Source organism: Nasonia vitripennis, assembly GCF_009193385.2.
Source record: "Nasonia vitripennis strain AsymCx chromosome 2 unlocalized genomic scaffold, Nvit_psr_1.1 chr2_random0006, whole genome shotgun sequence".
In the NCBI taxonomy this organism is placed as follows: Eukaryota; Metazoa; Arthropoda; class Insecta; order Hymenoptera; family Pteromalidae; genus Nasonia; species Nasonia vitripennis.
In genome coordinates this window covers 633,436-654,177 of record NW_022279613.1, presented here as the reverse complement: position 1 = coordinate 654,177, position 20,742 = coordinate 633,436, and the positions used below count along the sequence as shown (strand labels likewise).

At 37.5% G+C, this 20,742-nt stretch overlaps 1 protein-coding gene across 7 annotated transcripts in view; it reads right to left on the bottom strand.

Moving 5' to 3' along the window:
* SdhB (succinate dehydrogenase complex, subunit B, iron sulfur (Ip)) overlaps positions 1-20,742 on the bottom strand; it is a 158,803-nt gene that overhangs the window by 22,536 nt on the left and 115,525 nt on the right. For 6 of the 7 annotated variants that reach the window (XM_032601523.1, XM_031925154.2, XM_032601522.1 and 3 more), the window contains one exon: positions 8,670-8,792. The exons of the other annotated variant lie outside the window; for it this stretch is intronic. In XM_032601523.1, coding sequence (XP_032457414.1) covers positions 8,670-8,792 — 123 coding nt within the window. The remainder of the gene's footprint in view (positions 1-8,669; positions 8,793-20,742) is intronic. 7 annotated transcript variants of the gene reach the window in all.

Below are 20,742 nucleotides of genomic sequence, written 5' to 3'. Positions count from 1 at the left end.
TCACCCAGAAGAAAAGCAGAAAATCCATTTTCGGAGCTCCTCGTAGCCCATCGGAGCAACGAAGCTCCGCATATCTCTCTCTCTCTCTCTCTCTCTCTCTCCCACATCAGCCGAGCGTCCCGTGCCGCAGCCCATCTACAGCCAGCCGTCGGGACCGCGCTAGCAACTACGCAGCGCAACATCCGTACCAGCCGAACGTCCCATGCCGCAGCCCATCTACAGCCAGCCGCCGGGACCTCGCAACCAGCTACGCGGCGTAACATCCGCAGCACGCCCTGGGTTTCCCACAACACCGTCATCATGGGCAAAGCGTAGCACACGCCATCATCGCTACAGCGCAGTAATCTCAGCGAGCACCAGGTACTCCCGAAAATGTTTACCAAGCCGTGCGCGACCCGCAAGTCGCTTACATCCTTCGCATAATCGCGTTCGAGCCACGAGACGTGGGCAGCGAGTCGCTCCATTTCCGCCCCACGCCCTTCCGCGAGACCTGTTGCGTAGCACAGCCGTTGTCGTGGTGCATCCGAGCACATTTTTCTGTCATAATTCTCTCTCGTGCGCGCTCGCCGTCTTCCGACGTGCGCCGCGACCGAGGCCGCTAGAGCCTCACGCCGCGTCGATTCGCCGCCATTTTGAGCGGCTATCTTAGCGTCGAGCAGGGTATTTTCGCGCGCGTTCCGCTGGCTCCGCTGCCGTCCGTCGCGCGCCAACAGGAGGCGCGCACAGCGCGCCACACCGCGGCGTTTCGCGCAAACAGCAGAGTACTGCGCAGTCAATCTCGCTCCGCATCACAAGCAGCCGCACGTCGCGCGCTAAATTTCTCCAAGCACGATTCGTCCAGCGAAAGCATGCAGCACAACTCCCCTCCAGCGCGTTAGAACCCGGGCGGCTTTTTCAAGCAGCAGGACATCGTCCTGGAACAAAATCGAGTTCAACCAAACCCGCCCACAGCAGCCAACGATGCACTGCGCGCGCCACCTGCTGACCAAGCGGTGCCGCAAGACCCGCGAAACATAAACAAGGATCACGAGCACGACGTCGAGACGGTTACGCGATGCAAACTTCCCAATTATTGGAATTTCAATCCCCGTCTCTGGTTTGCGCAGGCTGAGTCAGCATTTGACTCTCACCGGATCCGCAGCGACACGCAGAAATACAACCTGCTGGTCGCCCATATACCACCAGAAGTGGCTCAGGAGGTATCCGATGTCATCCTCGCCCCGCCTGCAGAGCGTAGCTACGAATCGCTGAAGACAGCCGTCCTGCAGCGCCTCGCCGTCTCAGCCGAGCATCAGCTGCACCAGCTATTGAACGAGGTTCAGATCGGCGACCGAAAACCCACGCAGTTACTCCGATACATGCGGCGTCTCGCCGGTACGGCCATCACAGACGAAGCACTGCGAGTCAAGTGGCTCGACCTGCTGCCAGTACCAGCCAACCATTTGTACAGGGTTTTCAGAGCAGCATCACTCGACGAGCTCGTAACCTTGGCAGACGAACTCCTCTCGCCAGGCATCACAGTCAGCGCAGTCTCGAGCCCGAGCTCACCCGCACACACAACACCATTGAGCGGCATCTCCTCAGGCACTGCGTCGCCCATCTCAACGCAAAATGCCGCCGCGCTACGGTTTGGCCTCGCCCAGATCACCGCAATTATACAGCAGCAGGCCGTCACGCTGCAGACCATCGCAACATTTTTCACAGCTAATCAACATCTCCAACAGCAGCATATCCAGCAACAACAGCAGCAGCCTGGCCGCACGAGAACCCGCCCGTCCTCGCGCGCGAACTCAACACGAGCGCAGTCACCGGCAGCAGCTTCACAGACAAACAACCCAGCATGGTGCTGGTACTACCGGCAATTCGGCAGCGAGGCATCTCAATGTAAGCCGCCCTGTGTCTACCCAGCCCAGGGAAACTAGCAGCGCCACCGCCCCTGCAGGCAGACGCGGTGGGCGCCCCTCGAGAACAACGCCTACACGTCACAGTTAAGAAATCTGGGCTCAACTTCCTCGTAGATACCGACTCAGCTGTCTCCTTGCTGCCACGTTCGTTTATCAAGAGACCTCACCAGCGCGCGCCACTTAAACTCAGCGCAGCCAACACCACGTCCATCGATACCTTTGGATCCCATTGCATATGGACCTGGACTTGCGGCTTCGACGCTCCTTCGCCTGGAAGTTCATCGTAGCGGACATCAGTCACCCGATCTTAGGCGCAGACTTTCTCGCACATTTCGGCTTGCTTGTCGACATGCAGCGACGCCGTATCATGGACGCAGACACTTCGCTTCACGCCGAGGGCTCCATGCTACCAACCGACGTACACTCCATCGAAGTAATAATTTCCAAAGACGTCGCAGAAGGTATCTTCGCAGACCTGCTACGGCAGTACAGCGATCTCGCAACGCCAGGAAGCTCAGTAATAGCTCTGCCAGGCTATGCAGGCGGGCCCCTTGCCCGCATATGCAGGCAAAAAAAAATGAAAAACGCCTGCTAAAACTTTTTTTTGTCCGTCGGTCTGAAATAAGTTAGTTTAGTCCCGCTTAATAGATCATAAAAAAGTGAAAATCGTGCTTATGTTAAAAAATAGTACATTGTGCAACAAGGGGAGAAAATAAGCTGTGTCAAGCGTGGGTGAGGTGTTCAGCACGAGACAAAGTCGAGGGCGCCGAAAGCGCCCGAAACGTAGACGAATGCTGAAAACACCTCACCCGAGTCTAACATAGCTTTTATTTCCGTGTTGCATACCGTTCCAACAAGGGCATAAAAGGGACTTTTTTATGCGTGTAAGTTGGATAGGAGATCGTGCATTTCAAGCCGTGCACAAAAAATTTGAAAAAATTAAAAAATTTGAGAAAATTTGTAAGATCTGAAAAACGGGTATTAACAGAGGGAGAACAAAATGTTCTCCCCGCTTGAGCTCAAACTTTTCCTAACACGCTTGGAATGGAGATTTTCTACGCTACTTTTAGGCATGAAAAAATCCCATTTCATGCGCGTGTTGGGAAAAGAATTTTTTCTACAGCTGCTCCAAGATTTTAAATAATAGACATAAAATGTTAAAAATTGTTAAAAAATGTTAAAACATGTTAGAAAACGTTCAAATTTTTTTGTTAGTACACTGTAAAGTCCCTAATTTCGTATTCGTTTTCTGATCACAAAAAAGGGCCTATGTATGTCCTAGTAAAAAAAAGCACGGTGTATAACATGGGGAAAGTGGGTTTACGGAGACTTGAACCAAAACCATTTGATCGACGGAGATTCTGTCGAGGATATTCGGTCAAAAGGAGATTTGATCAAAAACTTTTTGGTCAAACGGAGATTTGATCAAAAACCTTATAGTCAAAAGATTTGATCAAAAACTTATCGATCGAACGGAGATTTGATTGAGTACTTTTTGGTCAAATTGACATTTGATGTAAAAAAAGAAATTATTTTTTCTCGGTTTCGACAATTTAAAGTCGTTTAAGAGATTTTTAAAAGGTAATTAGGTTAACTATAGTTTCCACTGTATTTATTACTAGCTTTGATTTAGGCTCTGAATGAACCCAACAAAACTGTGCTTAAGGGTAGTATGGTGATAAGGTGCAAATTGTCGATTTCAGAAAAATCCAAACTGAGACTAGATATACTTTTTGAAGGGTGGCTCCAAATCGGGGGTGTGCTGTAACAATGCGTTTTGACACAAGCTTTCGATTGCTACCCGAATATATAAGCGAAACGTGTGCCGATATACTTTAAATCGCTATAAAGTACACTAGAGTCGATCTTAGACTGATTATTAATTATGTTCTCAGGTAGGGGTGTTTACCCTCATTGGTACGAATTTCCATTGTTATTAATACATTTCTACTAATAAAATATTTTTCGATATTATCGTCATTTGACAATATGTTACCTTGACCAAAAAGTTTTCGACTAAATCTCCGTTCGACCAAATCTCCGTTCGACTAAAAAGTTCCCTTCGATCAAATCGTTTCGACAAAATCTCCAGATACGGGGAAGTGGCTTTATTAGACTCGGATGAAGTTTCAAACATCTTCCTCGCTAGAAAAATCCAATTTTCCCCCTAATTGCACAATATACCATAACCTTTTACCTGATCCCTATTTGGCTCAAAAAATGCAGTAGATGCAGCTAAAACTGCGTAGAGCGTTCTATAGAACATTCCTCGCGGTCGTAGTGGGGAATGAGTCCATAAAACACTCAGCCCTAAGGTAAGAGAATCAATTTTTCAAGATGGAATACGCAGTGGATATGCAAGACTACGGGAAGTCTGGTAACAAAATTATTTTAAATAAGTTAGTCATAGTGCTGCTCAATAGAGACATCAAACTTCTAGTAGTACTGTTCACGGAACCCTTTCCTTGGCTAAGTCTCACCGATAGATACAAGTGAGAAAGTACCTAGTTGTATCACTATTACCATGGAATACCCTGGAGCTTCGGCGAACACCCCTACTCTGACATAGATAAGATTCATTGAGAAGCTCTTCGAGACGCCACCCGAGTTCTCTTGATGGGCTCCTTAAGGGGCCACAACACTTTTAAATCCCGAAAAAAAGAATTCTAAGTAAAAATCACAAAATGAAACTAAATTATTTAAAATTTTGTATAGTGACATTTAGTATAAATATGAATGCAGGTATTTTAATTGAAATGCTTAGAAATGATTTAGCGATGAAAAAACTGAAATTTTGTTTCGCTTATTCATGCCAAAACTACAGGTGTACAAAGTAGCATCCTTGAGTTTGAGCCCAAAAGAACCATTCGTTCACTCGGAATCCTACGGACAGTGAGCAGAAATAACTAAAAACAACATATGGAGAAAATTAACTTCAAAGTTTATGATTATTGTTAAAAGTATAACTTAAATTAGTACTTACCGAATCCTTTGGGACCAAGCTATTATTAAGTATATTCACTTATACCTTTGGGCTCTTTACGGCTTTTCTTACCTGCAAACAGAAAAAGTCATTTCATCAATTTTCATAAAAATGTAATAAAAAGATTATTTTATCCTTAATAATAATAACACTTTATACTTATCCTTTCTTTTGGTCACTGTGTTGAATCTTCAAGTTGAAACTGCAGAAAATTACCAGTCTAACCTCCAAATGTTAAAATGTTTAGTCCGGGAGTTCCAATCTCTGTAGGGTCTTTTTCTTCCATCACTGCAGTTTTCACGGAGTCCTTGGCCACTTTTTTACACATTTCACTGATTTGTTCATTAATTGCATCACATGCAGACTGAACCATGGGTATTGAGCAGTACATCAACCCACAAAATGTTGATAGACCAGCGTGTCCAAGTCCAAGAGCACGAAATGTAACCACTCCTCTTCTGTTGTTCTCCCGAGCATAGTTCTTGACGCTAACTTTTCTGCATGAGTTGATAGCTGTCAGCTGATCATACTCAATACACACTACTTCAATCTTGAATCCTAATCCCTGAGCTTCGGATTCGCCAAGTTGAACTTTGCCATGACATCGGTTGCAAATAAAAAGTTCCTCGAGCGCAGGAAATAGAATGTTGATATCAATCAATTTATTCCTGATCTCAGAGGTTCCTTTCGCTGCTGGGGTTTGTATCTTTTTTTGTTGAACTTAAAGTCTTGACTTGTTGGCAGGTTCATCCTCACTCGTTACAAATCATACAAATCTTCTTGGCCTCTTCTTGCCTTTTCCTCGAGAGTACTTCTTGTCTGGATGAGTACTCGCAAACCTGCCCTTGGTATCTCAATGATCACACATATTTTCAAAATCACTGAACTTGACACTTTTTTAAAAAACTTCACTGCTCTGCTTTCAGACAAACACATCACTTTTTTTCTTTTTGGGGCTATAAGCTATAGCCCCAAATACACTACAACCACTACTTAGATTAATTTAAAAACACTTTTAAAAAATATCAACTTTTTTTATGTATTAAGACATCAGCTGTGTTTACTCAGTGTAAAACACATTCCAGGACTATATCAGCTGTGTTTTGAAATATTTGCTGTCTGCTAGCAGAACAGCAGAACGGTTGCTCTGTCCTTCTCCGACACATTGATTCTAACCTACCCACAGGTGGCGCGCGATATTTGAATTCAAATAAATGTCTCTACGTTTCGTTCGGAGCCTTATATAAGAAGCAAAACTTATATAGAAGTTTATCTCGAAAATAACGAAAAAAAATCGTATCAATACGCTCAAATTTATTTACTAAAATATGAATGCGGGGCATAATATACATATATACTACGGTAAATAAATTGTATTTTTAACATTTACAATAAGAATTTCTTTTAGATTGGATTTATAAAACTTAAAATTATAAGTCGTATTAGACAAAAAATTAAAAATACGCAATTTTACGGAAAAATGATAAAAGTTTTGTTTTAGTATTTTGCTTATAACGTTGCGGATTTTTTTTTTTTTTTTTTTTTTTTTTTATAAATTGGTTTTAGGAGCGTGTTCTACGGAAAATTACCTGTCAAAATAAGGAATAAAAAATCGATTTATTCGAAGTTTAAAGGTGTTGTGTCCCCTTAAAGAAAAAATGGCTGGAACGTTTAATACTCCTTATGGGGTACGATATTCTCAAATTAATTGCGCTCATCACACTCATCATGTCAAGCTTCTGAAAAAATTCTATAATGCTAAACTTAGCCAGCTGAATGAAAATAACCTAAGCGATTTTTAATGGATTTGGGAGTGATATCACCACCATCAGTCTCTGCCCTTGAACAGTATCCTGGAGGAAGCCAAGTGCATCTGTCATCTCCTGTACTCCCACTTCTGCTCACGCAAATTTGTACAACTATAAAAAAGCAGCGATCGTCTTTGCTTCAGTCAGTTTTCATAGATCTTTAAGTGCTTAACGTTGTATTTAGAGAATATGGATTGCAGCGAGATCAACCGTCTCGGACGCAAGGATTTAATTTCGTGGCCCGTTACCGCCAGACGTATATCTTGGTCGAAATGCTCCGGAATCTTTTTTACAAGCTTATGCATTTCTATATTAAAATTTAGACGTTGAGTCCAACAAATCTTTACATCCTTTCTAAGCTGGAAAACTAACTTAGATTTTGTTAACACAGGAACCCTTATTATTTATTTAGAACAAATAAGAGCATTGATTCAAGCAATTAAAACGGCAAAAAACAGTATAATTCAGAATATTTATAATTAACAAAATTTTAGGAAAGTATATTAACCTTAAAAATGAAATCTAACTTTTTTAAATATGTTGCAAAAACTATGTACACAAATTTTCAAAATGATATATGAAAATGCCACGCGAAAGCAACTTTTTGTAGCTTTCACAACAATAATTCCGAAAAACAACAGTTATATAAAAAAATGTATTTTGATTTACACTATTATTTAGTTCATAAAAAAATGTATTTATAATTTTTCTTCTTTGGTCTCATCAAAGTATCTTTCTGAAATGATAAAAGAAAATAATTATACTATTTACATCAAGCCGTACATGCTTTATACACAACTCACTTATTCAATTTTTAAAAAGCTATCCACTATTCTATGATTAACATTAAAATTAGATTTTTTGCTTGTCGAGATGTGTTCACTTGTACACGACTCTGCTATCACAAATAATTTAAAATAAATGTGTAAAACCTTTTTTATTTTTTGTATGAAATTTCACAGATGTCAGATTCACAATGAACACAAAAACAACGGGGCAATAAATTCTCAAAAGGACTTGAATGAACTAAATAATATGGGCCAGTGGCAGTATCACAAGAACTTTTAGATTTTTGAAAAAAAGATAATTTTTTCTCTGTCGTTGATGTTTTTTTTTTTGTTGTATCATCATTTTCGTTTTTTATACTAGTTTCACTCTCTTCGGCGACGAGGAGGATTCGACCCAACGTCCTCAAGATCTCAAGGCACGTGCTCTATCAGTAAGTCAACGACGCAATACCCTGCACTTGCGCCGACTTAGCTGTTAGAAGGGCGCTGTTCCTGCGATCACCTACCTATCACAATGCATTCTCCTAATATTTTAATATAAAATAGTAACATAAAAAAATTAATATAACACTGCTCCAAAATTTGTATTATCGTTCACATATAGTATGGGTTCATCTGCTCGTATCAAAACAACGCAAAAGTTAGTCATAGAATATATCATAATTAGTGAAGTTGTTTTCAAGACCGTCACCAGATGGCACTGATGTTACAAAGGGATAGATATAGTGTACATTACAATACACAACATATATATCATGTTGTCAACTAGCAAGACTTAGGGCTAACAAGTTGCTTATTATTACTGATTTTTGTAAATCTCGGAAAAAATAGACAAAATAAGTATTCTAATAAAACATCGATGAAACATATTTTTTGGTCAAACTAAATGTTGTATGTTATTCAGCATGTTTTAAACTAACTTTTAAAAGAATTTTTTTCGATTTTTGGGTCAAAAATCAGTTTCCCCTTAAAACTATCTGAAATACTCATTCTTAGGATTCAAAATTCATTCATCAAAGGATTTAAACTCATCTAGATTCTTTAATTTAACCATCAACCAGAAATTTATTTCTCTACTTAATAGGTGTAGTAAGTTCTGGTAACTATTTATATCATTTAAAGATTGAGATATGATAAATGAATGTTACTTTGTCGATCAATGCAATCTGACAAGTAGAAATGTTACCTTAGGACAAGTCCGAGTGCAATTCATGATTGTATGGCAACGATATACAGAATAAGGATCTTTTAGTTTTTTTAAACGTTCTACCATTGCAGCATCCCGTGAGTCGATTAACCATCTATAAGCCTGAAAATATTTATTTATTAATACACTTATTGCTTAAAGCCTTATTGATAAAAATTATTGATTTAAAAAAAAAAATTATGTTATTATGAAAAAGAACATGTAATAAGCGACCTTGATCGTACACAGAAATATACAATTTGCACGGTCCAGGTAGTATTATTTACGAACCACGTATAATATATAAGGTCTGAAGTCCGAGGATTAGTATTAGGGATAAAACACACTCGAAGATCGATATCGGACCCGCGATAACCCCGCATTGTCGGTTATGTGATCTTAAGTCTTCCCTATCCTCTAGAGTTGTAGAAACACTAAAGAAGAGCTAGTGGCTACTAGCGCTACATAGTCAGTAACTTGTCAATGCCGGCAATCTCTGGCGCGCTCACTTGGTGAGCACTGTTCTGCTTTGATATCGCTCTTCTTTTTTGACTTGTTTCTGCCGCTCGCCTGTCTCTGAGCGCTTTTGTTGCAGTTTGTTGCACGCTGCTTATTGCAACCTTCAACCTGAATAATATTTCATTGAAGGCTGCATTATTTATCTACTAGCTTTATTCTCTGCAAAATTTTTTGCTTCAACATAACCTGCATATCTCCACCACTTTGGATTTTTCCTGCATTGCTTGGCTTTTACTCACCAGACAACCACGTGGCGCCATCATCTAGAACGATATCGATCTACGAAACACTAGATCTACACTGAGAAATTCTTGGGGGAGCTGCTGTACTGGGGCGCACGAATGCCGTGCAAAAGTGATTCGCTCATCGACGCCAAGTTTTTTTACAACAGCTGTGCAAAAATTGTACAGCAGCTGCTTCGGCGTAGCGCTGCTGCTGCGTAAAATACGCGGGACAGCAACCAACGAATTTCGTGAGTGAGTTGCGGTTCAAAGTAAATGTGCCCACGTGCTGCAGTCAAAAGCCGAGAAAATGGATTTCTTATTCGAGAAATACGAAGATTTGCAAAGGCTGCGACCGATATTCTTGTGTAAGTTATACGTACTATTTCTAATACTAAAAAGCCTTTAAAGATCTCTATGTGCCTGCAGCTGATATTTTGGCAAATGCATGTGCACACAACATAACCTATACAATATAGTAAATGCCACTACTATACTTGTCTTGTAATTGATAGATGCATAAGAAAAGTCATTTAATTATTAAATCCACTGGAAATATATATTTTTTGGATCGATTTCAATAAGTAACTGTACCAAAAATTTATAGCATAGAGACCTTTTTAATTTCTTTTTCGAAGCAGAATAGGCTGTTTTTTTTTTATTTCTCTATGTGTATTAATAAAAAAGTTCATTTTTGTCCAGAATTACCGATGAAATTGAAATTTTTTGAAGTTACTCTAAATCCATAGCTATTCAATGTACACACTATTTAACATATTTTAAATCTTTAAAAGGATCAATTAGTCTTTTTTTACATTTTTGGGTCAAATTTCTATTAAACTATTTATTATTGTAGCTAACGTAAAAGAAGGTGTTTGGTACGCATTAAGTACTACACAGATATGTGTTCTGCTATCAGACGTTAAGACTAATGTTGTGTTTGATTTTATATCAAAATATAATTTTGAAAAGAAAATAATGTTGAAAAAATCCGAATCTGATAATGTAATTAAAAGTATGCACGTCGTTGAAAGCTTTGATATGAGTACATCAACACCAAATATAGAGACTGATATTCCTGATGAGAATTTGACAACTCATAACGACTGTACTACATGTGGCACTTCCTTGAATAGAATCAATACTAACTCTGACATGCTTACTAGTTGTACACAATTAACATCTGAATTAACCTCTAACGACGTATTGCCATCAGGTGTTAATGCTAAATATTTTTTGTATTACTTCATCTAATTTCATAAAATTATTTTCATCATTTGACATTAAAAAAAATAAATCATAATTTTTTTTAGATACTTTTGAATTTAAAAAGAATAATTTATATCATTTTTTAAATTTAACTTTAGAAGGTCGAATAATATTAGGACTCTATAAACATACAAAATATGTGGACTATGCTGCGCTTAAAATCTTAATAATTATGAAATTATTGACTAAAAATGAAATTGATTTTAAGTAAGATTTTTAGCAATTGAACAAACAAATACTATACTTAACATTTATATAGCTTTTGACGGTACGTGACTAACATTTCTCAATTTTGAAGTGAATACTTCTATAGCCTCGCTAGGTACACATTTTTACCGGGGAGTGAATCCAGAAAAAACCGACAGTCACGCAGTTACCGAACGGCAGGAGGGGAAGCAGGGGCAACTCTCTCTCTCACTCTCCCCTCCACCGCGCTCTCTACGCCGCGCAAGGCGTAGGCACTGCGCGCATCTCTCCTTTCACCGCGCTCTCCTCTCTCTCTCTCTCTCTCTCTCTCTCTCTCTCTCTCTCTCTCACTCTCTCTCTCTCTCTCTCTCTCCCCTCCACCGCGCTCTCCTTACCGCATCTTTCCATTAGCTTTCGCCGCTCTCGGCGTTATTTACACACTATACTTCTCTACTACACGCTATACTCTGGACAATGCTATCCCGCGTCCCCACGCGATCGGCTTTCTCTACCTAGCATAAACTGAAATAATGCTATCCCGCGTCTAAGCGTCAGTTGTACGTAAACAGAAATAGCTGAAATATGTTCTGCTCACTGCACTTTAGAAGACGGTCAAATATGTATCATGTCTGCGATTTACATTTCACCCAATCAAAGCATTACAGACATAATTCAATTTATCCATAGATCACTACTTGTATACACTCAAGTAGGATCACGGGAGCTTGGTACAAATGACCATGAAATACCACTGATTTTAGCAGGAGATTTTAATGTTAACTTTGCTGACGAAAGTGCACAACCATTAATTACATTCCTCAAAGATAAATTTCAATTAGTCATGAATAATGATGCGCAACAATCAACTACTAAGTATGGCACAACATTAGATGCAGTATTTTCAAGATTTTTATATAAAATCGATTCTAAAACATTTATATCATACTTTAGTTACCACAAACCAATTGTTTCTTTTATTGAATTAAAAAATGAAGATATCTGTGATTCTACCATAGATAAATAAAGTTTGTAAGAAATAAAATAATGTATGAATAACGATAAACATATTTTTATTATTTCACCTATATAAAAAAACGAATTCACAACACACCTAATTCGGTATTCACTTCTATCGGCTGTCCCCGCGACAGCCACATTTTTTCTTATAACTTATTGCATAGTTTTATATTAATTACTACATTTAGCAAATGCTATGTTAAATTTCTATCTCTTCCGGAGTATATGTTTCTAGTTAAACTAACAATACAAAAAATTGTAATTTTACATACATTATTTTGTGTAAAGTATTTAACAAAAATGTTTGATTCTAGAATCAAAATGAAGGACTGTTCTATCGAGATTAAATCGAAGAAATCTTACCCACGGAACTTGGTGAAATATTTTACTTCCCATGTTGTTTGTCCAAATCAAATAGTGACAAAGAAACTGGACGTCAGTGAGGAAAGAGAAGAACAAGAAGTTGTGGCATCAGGAGGAGAGAGTACTAGTCAAGGAGGTGCACTCTATAATCACTATAGATATGTAAGAAAGTAATTGCGTAAAGCTGGCATTCTTCAATCACATAAAAAAAAAGTTTGAACCTGAACTTACGCAAGACTCAGCTTTTCAGAAAATAAAGGATAACAAGATAATTTATAAAGTTAATAAATTTATTGAATTGTACAAAAACTATGCTATATTTTAACTTTCAGATGATCTACTTTGCTTAACCGGTCCAAATCGAGAAAATTGGAAGGCTACTGTTATAACAAAGAAGTGGGAGGAGACGTTCAAAAATCGCACCAAAGTACTTACGAAAAAAGAAAAAACTGCAAAATGCCTATCGCTGAATGAATATTTTAGGAGCTTTCCTTGCTTGAATCCACCATATAGTATAATTTTGGTAAGCAAGCATTATTTTTATTAACTTTCATTGTCAACATACCGAATTGTTTATAATACTTTCAGCTCGAGTTAGAATTTCAAAATATCATTCAGTCTTACGTAAATGGTGGTCTCATAATACCAGAAAAAACACATGATACAAGTAAGGCTTTACAAAATACATAGCCGACTTGGGCAAAAAAACTCATTCAATATTCTTACCGTGTACGTGCGAATGAAGTTGTAACCTTTCTATCAAAAAATAATGCCTTACTTAAAGCAGGTTTAACATTTATAAGTCTTTTTATATATATATCTTACAATAGATTCGAGTCAATAAACATTTTAATATGTAATTTAGGTACCAACGACAACTTGCTCGCGTTTCTTTTACTACCGTTGCTCACTAAACCAGCAAAGACGAGAAAACTGAACGATAATGTTGTTCATTTCAAGAATCAACAAGTTTCTGATTGCTTTATTCTTTATGTAGAGGTATTCTAAAGTAAATTTAATTAAAAAATAATATTCATTGGATAAATTAAATATTATTTCTTTGCAAAACGTCACCGAATTAGAGGCTAACAGAAGAGCCCACGAGGATTGGCTAAAGGAAATACAGTTGAGTGATATTCCATACATAGTTTGTTGTGGTGATCTGAAAGAACCGGAGTTTTTTATTGTTTTGAATAATTCGTTGTATAAATACGCAGATGTAACAAGTGCCGTAGAAAGCTGCTATAAATGCTTATGTACACTGCAAGTTTCGCCGTATTTAACTGATTTTGCATGGCAATTTATAGAAAAAGTAGCGTACGAATTTAATTTCAAGAAATGCGGAACTTATGAATTCTTTATTGGAATTGAAATAAAGCAGATGAGAGTGGTATTTTAGTATCTGTTAATATGTTTGGTTCGAAAATTCCATTAAAAGAAAGCTTGAAACTTTTTCTAGAAGTGCCAAGTCTATTTAGTCAAATTTTAAATCATGTTAAAAAACTTTCTAATGCGCCTGCAATTATTACGAATTTCATTCACGCCAAGTTATGGGCACAAAAGTATTCCAAAAAAATCATAAATGAGTTGGTCTTGCCGCTGTATGTTTTTTATGACGATTTAGAGGTGGGAAACTCCTTAGCTTCGCATGCAGGAACAAACAAATGCTTGTTTATCGCCCAGTATAGCATCATTTTCTCATCTTCTTTTACGCAACAGATAAAAAAGAAAGTGAGAACGAACAAATTTTTGATTCTTTCATTAATAAGTTGATATTATTACGAACAAACGGTATTGTTATCAATCACAACAATATAAAGACGCAAGTAAAATTTGAAACCGTTTTAATAATAGGTGGTAATTTGGAGGTTAGGTAGGAGCTTGGTAGAGAGCGTACGCGCGCAAAAGGGCTCCGGCTAAAATAAGATTTTTCCGAGGAAAAAGGAAAGTAAGAAACAAAAAAAAGTATAGAAAAGTGAAGCTAAGAGAAGGAGGAAGGAGAGCAAATAAAAGGTGCGAAGGAGGAGGAAAAATAGAAGAAGAGAAAGGCGGAAAGAAAATCGAAAGGAAAGTGTGAGATTAGCGGCGGGAAGATGGCCGACGCCGCAGGCAAAGCAACAGCGGAGAACGGCACCAGAAGGAGAGGAAGGCCGAGAAAAGAGGAAAAAACGAACATGCAGACAGACCAAATGAGGAACTTCCTCGAAAAAGGAAACTGCGGGTTCGAGGTAGTCTTCGGAAGAGGCAGAGTGCAGCGACCTCCGGTAAAGACGCTTGGGGACGAACAGTCAAAAAATGAGAACAAAGCCAGAGAGGCAGAGGACAGGAAAGACAACGGGCAAGTAGACGAACCGGAAAAGGAAAATCATCAGGAGGACAAAGTAGCAGCACCCGGGGAAGCGGCAACAGGAACGGCAGAGGGCAAAGAAAAGGAGAAGAATTCGTACTTACCGACACAGCAAAACGAAAGAGGGGAGGACAGCGGATCAACGGACGGAGAGGAGAAAGAAGGAGGTTTGGAGGCGGAGTCAACAGAGGGCGCCAGGGATGCAGCACACGAGGACATGAAAGAAGATTCAACGGTAGAAATAAGGTTAGCTAAAGAACTAGAATGTAAGATAGAAAATGTAAAGCTAGGGACAGAAAAAATCGAAAATGAATCGAAGGGGGTAGTAGAACGATTGGATACGGAAGCTAAAAAGAACAGGGAGTTGGGAAAGGAAATAGATAAAATGAAAAAAGAAAGGGTTGAACTCAATAAAGAATGGAAAGAAAATATGCAAAAACTCGAGAAAGAAACAAGAGAGGTGGTAGCTAGGAATACGAATCTAGAAAATAAGATAACGGAGGGGAGGGAGGAAGCAGAAAGGAAAGTACGAAAATTGGAAGCAGAGGTAGAAGAGCTAAAGGGAAAAATGCAGTTAATGATGCTAGGGGAGACAGATAGGAGAGGGGTAACAGGGGAAATAGGGGAAAGCAAGGGGCAGGAAATAGATGGGAAGGAGGTAGACGTACAGTACACAGAGAACTACGAGGAGAACGAGAGTCAGGAAAAAGATAGTAGGGAGAAGGGATCTCAGGGAAGGACGTCAGGCAGAGAGATGCAGGAAATAGATAGAGAAAACAGGGATTATTTAGAGGAGATACCTGAACCGTTAGAAGAACAGGAAGTAGAATGGGAAATTAGAGAAAGGAAAAGTAGAAAAAACAATGTCTTTATAAGAGGAGTTAGAACAACGGGTAATGTAGAAAAGGAAATAAAGGAAATAATTAAAACAAATCTGGGAATTGATATTTATATAAGTAGAATAAGAGCAATTGGGGGGGAGGGGTACTGTTAGAATTAGAATCATTCAAAAACAAAGTAGAACTAATGAGAAGGAAACAGATGCTAAAGGGAATGAACATTTGGATAGAGGATGACCTTACACCTAGAGAACGGGAGATACAAAAGTGGTTTGAAAAAATTAAAGAAAGTGAAAGAAAAAGAGTGCTGGAGGTTAGAATAGGCTACATGAAGATTAAAGTAGAAGGAAAATGGTATTTCTGGAACGAACGAAAAGGGCAACTAGAAAATGAGAAAGTGCTTTTTCGGAAGGGAGTGGGAAAAGAAGGAAAAAGAAGAGAGGACGATCAAAATAATAACGTGGAACATAGCGGGAATAAGTAAAATACGGGAAGCGTGGGACATATTAGGAAAGCAAGATATAATAATGTTACAGGAAACCTGGTTAGAAAAAGAAAGGGAAGGAGGATTATTAAAAACTTTAGACCAGAGGTATTAATGGGAAGCTAAAGCAGCGGAAAGAGAAAGCAATAGAGGGAGGGCAAAAGGTGGGATAGTGGTAGGAATAAAACAAGAACTTGCAAAAAAGGTAGAAATAAAAGAATGGAATTACGGGATAAGTTTACAAAACATTGATATAGGAGGGAACGAGAAAATGAATCTGATAACTTGCTACAATAATATGGGCATGAATAAAATAGGAAAGGACCTAGAAGACATTGTATAAGAAGGGGTCATTAGATGGGAGAGAGTGGTGCTAACAGGAGACTTCAATGCCAGGATAGCGGAACAGCAAGGGGAAGGAGATCAGAACGGAGAAAACAAAAGGGAATCAAAAGACAAAACGTTAAATGCGGAGGGGAAAAAGCTTCTAAAAATATGCGATGAAATAGGCTTAAAAATTAGAAATGGGATGACGAAAGGGGATGAAGAGGGGAGGATAACTTATACGGGGGAGGGAACAGGATCGGTGATAGATCTAGTACTAGAAATAAAAATATAAAAGGAAAGCATAATAGAAGAAATGGAGGTAAAGAAAAGAATATAATCAGACCACCTACCGATAGCTTTCTTAATCAAAAGAAGGGAGAGAGTGGGAAGGTCGGATGAGGAAGAGGAGCAAGAAGTGAAAAAGAAGCTCAAATGGAAAGGGGGAAGGGGATCGGAATATAGGCAAATAATGGGAGAAAGATGGGAAGTATCGGGATCGAAAGAGGGAAATAACCAGGAAAAATGGAATGACTTAAAAAAAGAAATAGAGGAGGTAGCAGATATGTTAAATTGAAGGGTAGATACGGAAGAAATGAGGAAAAAATCTATAGAGAATATGCGGGAAGTTAAAGAACAGAAAAAAAGGATATTCAAAGCGTTAAATAAATGGCTGGAAACGAAAGAAGATAGAAATAAGACGGAGATGAAAAAAGAGAGAGCAATACTAAGAAAAATAAGGGGGGAGAAAAAAAGGCAGGAAATGGAAAAGGGGTGGGAGAAAATAGAAAAATGCAGAAACATACAGGAATTTTGGGAGGCGGTAAGGGAATATAGGCCAAGAAAAAAAGGGGGTAGGAGGGGCAATAGGGAAAAAAGAGTGGGAAGATCACTTTAAGAAACTGTTAGGAGGAAATGAGGAGCAGAAAATAGAAGAAGGAGCAGATAAACAAACAGGAGTTAAGGGAGAAGAGGTAGAGGAATTGAATAAGGAGATAACGTTATGGGAACTAAAACAGGTAATAGGAGAGATGAAGAATAAAAAAGCTCCAGGGGAAGATGGGATAACGGTAGAGTTCTTAAAAGGGTTGCCAATAAAGGGGTTAGCAGGGCTAACAGATATAATGAACGATATACTAAAGGAAGAAAAATTACCAAAAGGGTGGGAGACAGCTAGGATTTGCCCAATATTCAAGGAGAGAAAAGAAGATGAGGTGACTAACTACAGGGGAGTGTCGTTACTGGACACGGGATACAAGGTTCTGACAAACATTATAGCAAGCAGGTTAAACGATTGGTTAGAAACACAGGGGAAAATAAAGGAAAGCCAGGCAGGATTTAGAGGAAGGAGGGGAACGAGAGACCATCTTTTCACACTAAATAGTATAATATGAAATAAAATAAAGAGAAAAGGGGGACAATTGTACGCTGCATTGATAGATTTCAAGACGGCGTTTGATTCGGTAGATAGAAAGCTACTGCTAGGAAAGGTAGAGAAAAAGGGAATCAAGGGGAAAATTCTAAATGTAATAAAGGGAATATATAGAGAGACAAAAAACGAGGTTATAGTGGAAAGGGAGACAACGGAAAGCTTTAGGTCAGGAAAAGGGCTAAGGCAGGGATGCCCGTTAAGCCCATCATTATTTAACATATACATAGAGGATCTGGAAGTAAAATGGGTGATGAGAAACGAGGGAGGGATGGTGATAGGTGGGGTAAAAATTTTCTGTCTCAAATTTGCTGACGATGTGATTGCACTAGCGGACACAAGGGAGGGACTGCAAAGCATGCTAAAGGATTTAGAGAGCTACTGTAAAAGGAACGGTATGACACTAAACACAAAGAATACAAAAATAATGTGTTTTAAGAAAGGAGGAAGGAGGAATAGGAGAGAAAAATGGGTATACGATGGGAAAGAACTAGAAATAGTGAAAGAATATAAGTATTTAGGCCAGTGGATCACGTCGACGAAATCATATGGGGTGCACGTAAAAAAATTAGCTAGGAATTATTATATATATATATATATATATATATATATATATATATATATATATATATATATATATATATTGGATATACTTTATTCTGCACTACGCCTAGACTAAATTTTTGAAATAATAAACTTTTCCATACTTTTTGTATTAACTTAAAATCTGAACTTAGTAAACATTTACTCTTACGTGAACCAAACACATGAACTCATAGTTTATATATTTATTTTTTTTTTGAAGGCTCACTCTTCTATGTTTTTTCTCTCACTTCCTTTTACATCTTTTCTGACTAAATCTTCCCTTTCCTTTATCTTTGTGAATCTTGTAATCCTTTTACTTTCTTATTACTCTTTTTTATTAAAAGCACTCGCATCATCACAATATATCATTGCAGAGTCCGTATCCTATAAGCCCGTGTACGGTTGAGGCTTGTCTTTGTCGACCACTACTTTCTCATGTCGTCCACTAAATTTGTGCTACGCTGCTGTGGCTGACAGCAGCAAGTCACTTATATTGCTTTCATCACCATGTATATATACGTATATACATTTAATATTTACATACTACTTAAAATCTTAAATTGGTGAACTTTTTATTATACTCTTGCGTCCACTTAACACTTATATATGTATAGATATGTATAACATACATATACAACTACCGCATAGAAACACAAAGTCTAAAATGATTAAACTTTAATCTTGCTTGCATTGAACGTAATACTATGCCTCATAATTATAAAAAATACAAATGTAAATCATTAACTAAAATATATATGACTGCATAACAGAATCGACTTCTCAAACAGATATCGAACAAGGTACTTTTACTAAATTACAATTTATGCATTGTATACATTGATTAAATAATAGATTACACATAGCAAATTAAAACGATCATAAATAACAATCATTATTGCATTGTAAAATTATTAATAATAATAATAAAAATTAAAATAAAAACAATATTTTAATCATAATTTTAACTGTAAATAAATTTTTACGTAATTTTTGACTATAATCCCTGGTAAAAATAACTTATTTAATCTGATTCAAAAGGTAATAGGTTGTAATTGGATTTCTTAATCGGAAATTATTCAATTAAAACCAATTTAATCGATTAAAATCTATTTAATCTGATTATAACTTTTAGTCGGTTTTAATAGTATTCAATCAGTTGTATTTTTCAACAAATATAACATTTTATTTAAAAACACAACTGTTTAAATCCGATTAAGACCGACTAAAACTTATAATCAGATTAAATAGATTTTAATCGATTAAATAGGTTTTAATTTGATAATTTCCGATTAAGAAATCCAATTAAACCCTATTATCTTTCGAATCGGATTTAATAAGTTATTTTTACCAGGGATGAAATATCAATGACATTATACTTTGCAATAAAATGCACCAAAATCATTTATATACAAGATAAATAATAATTTTAATAAATTTAAAATAATATACTTAACTAGTCAAGAGGCTAATAGCAAAGCTCATCTGCTACAAACATCATAATAATTGAAGAACATGCAACAATAAAATAAATTTCACAAAGTAAATGCTTAACAGAAAAAGTTTTAAACAATAATTTTTGTTTTTAATTTATAATAAATTACATCTAATAATTTTATTGAAGTACTTTATTGAAAATAGGATACGTATACATGGAACATTTGTGCAATTTAACAAATCATATACATACATGCACATATGTCACTAATAATTAGAGAAAATTAATAACTATTAAACAATATTATTATGCACCAACAATATATGCAATACAATTTACAATATAAAATTGAAAAGTCAAAACAAACTAAAATCTAAAATACTAACTTAATATGGAGTGTGAACTTAAATATTAAAATTGGATAAACAATACGAATCATAAACTACATGAATATAACTATAGAATAACACTGTTAATAATCAAAGGCAACTTCACTACTTACACAATTTGCTAGCATGACTCAAGGGCTTTTAGGGAAAATCTGAAAATTATTAATTTGCTAAAATACATTAGCTTATACTTTTAACGCGCGGAATGATATAATTTGCTCCATAAATATAAATCTCATTTAACCTTAGTAACAGAATTAAGAACTATTTAGATAAGAACACATCTATTTAAGAGAGAGCACACAGTGGAGCAGTCGTTGTTCAACAAGTCCAAAACTATAGGCCGCAACAACGCGACATAAATCGTCATAAGTGTCATACAACATGTCGTAGATGGCGGGACTGTCGTACGTTGCAGTGTCGTACTGCCATTCCGGATCCGGCATAGCCGAGGCTGCTAGACAGATAGAAGTGTTGCCACTGTCGTGACGGAAGATTAGGCCCATTACACGCAAAAAGGAACAGAAACAAATAAATACTGATCCACCATGTTAAATAAGTATTATCCTGCAGTGCAGCATTTATCAGGAATAGTTTAGTCTGTTTCCTTAGCTGGAATAATGCTGTTCCGGACGTTACCGAGGGCTGCTAGGAATAAAAGCAAGT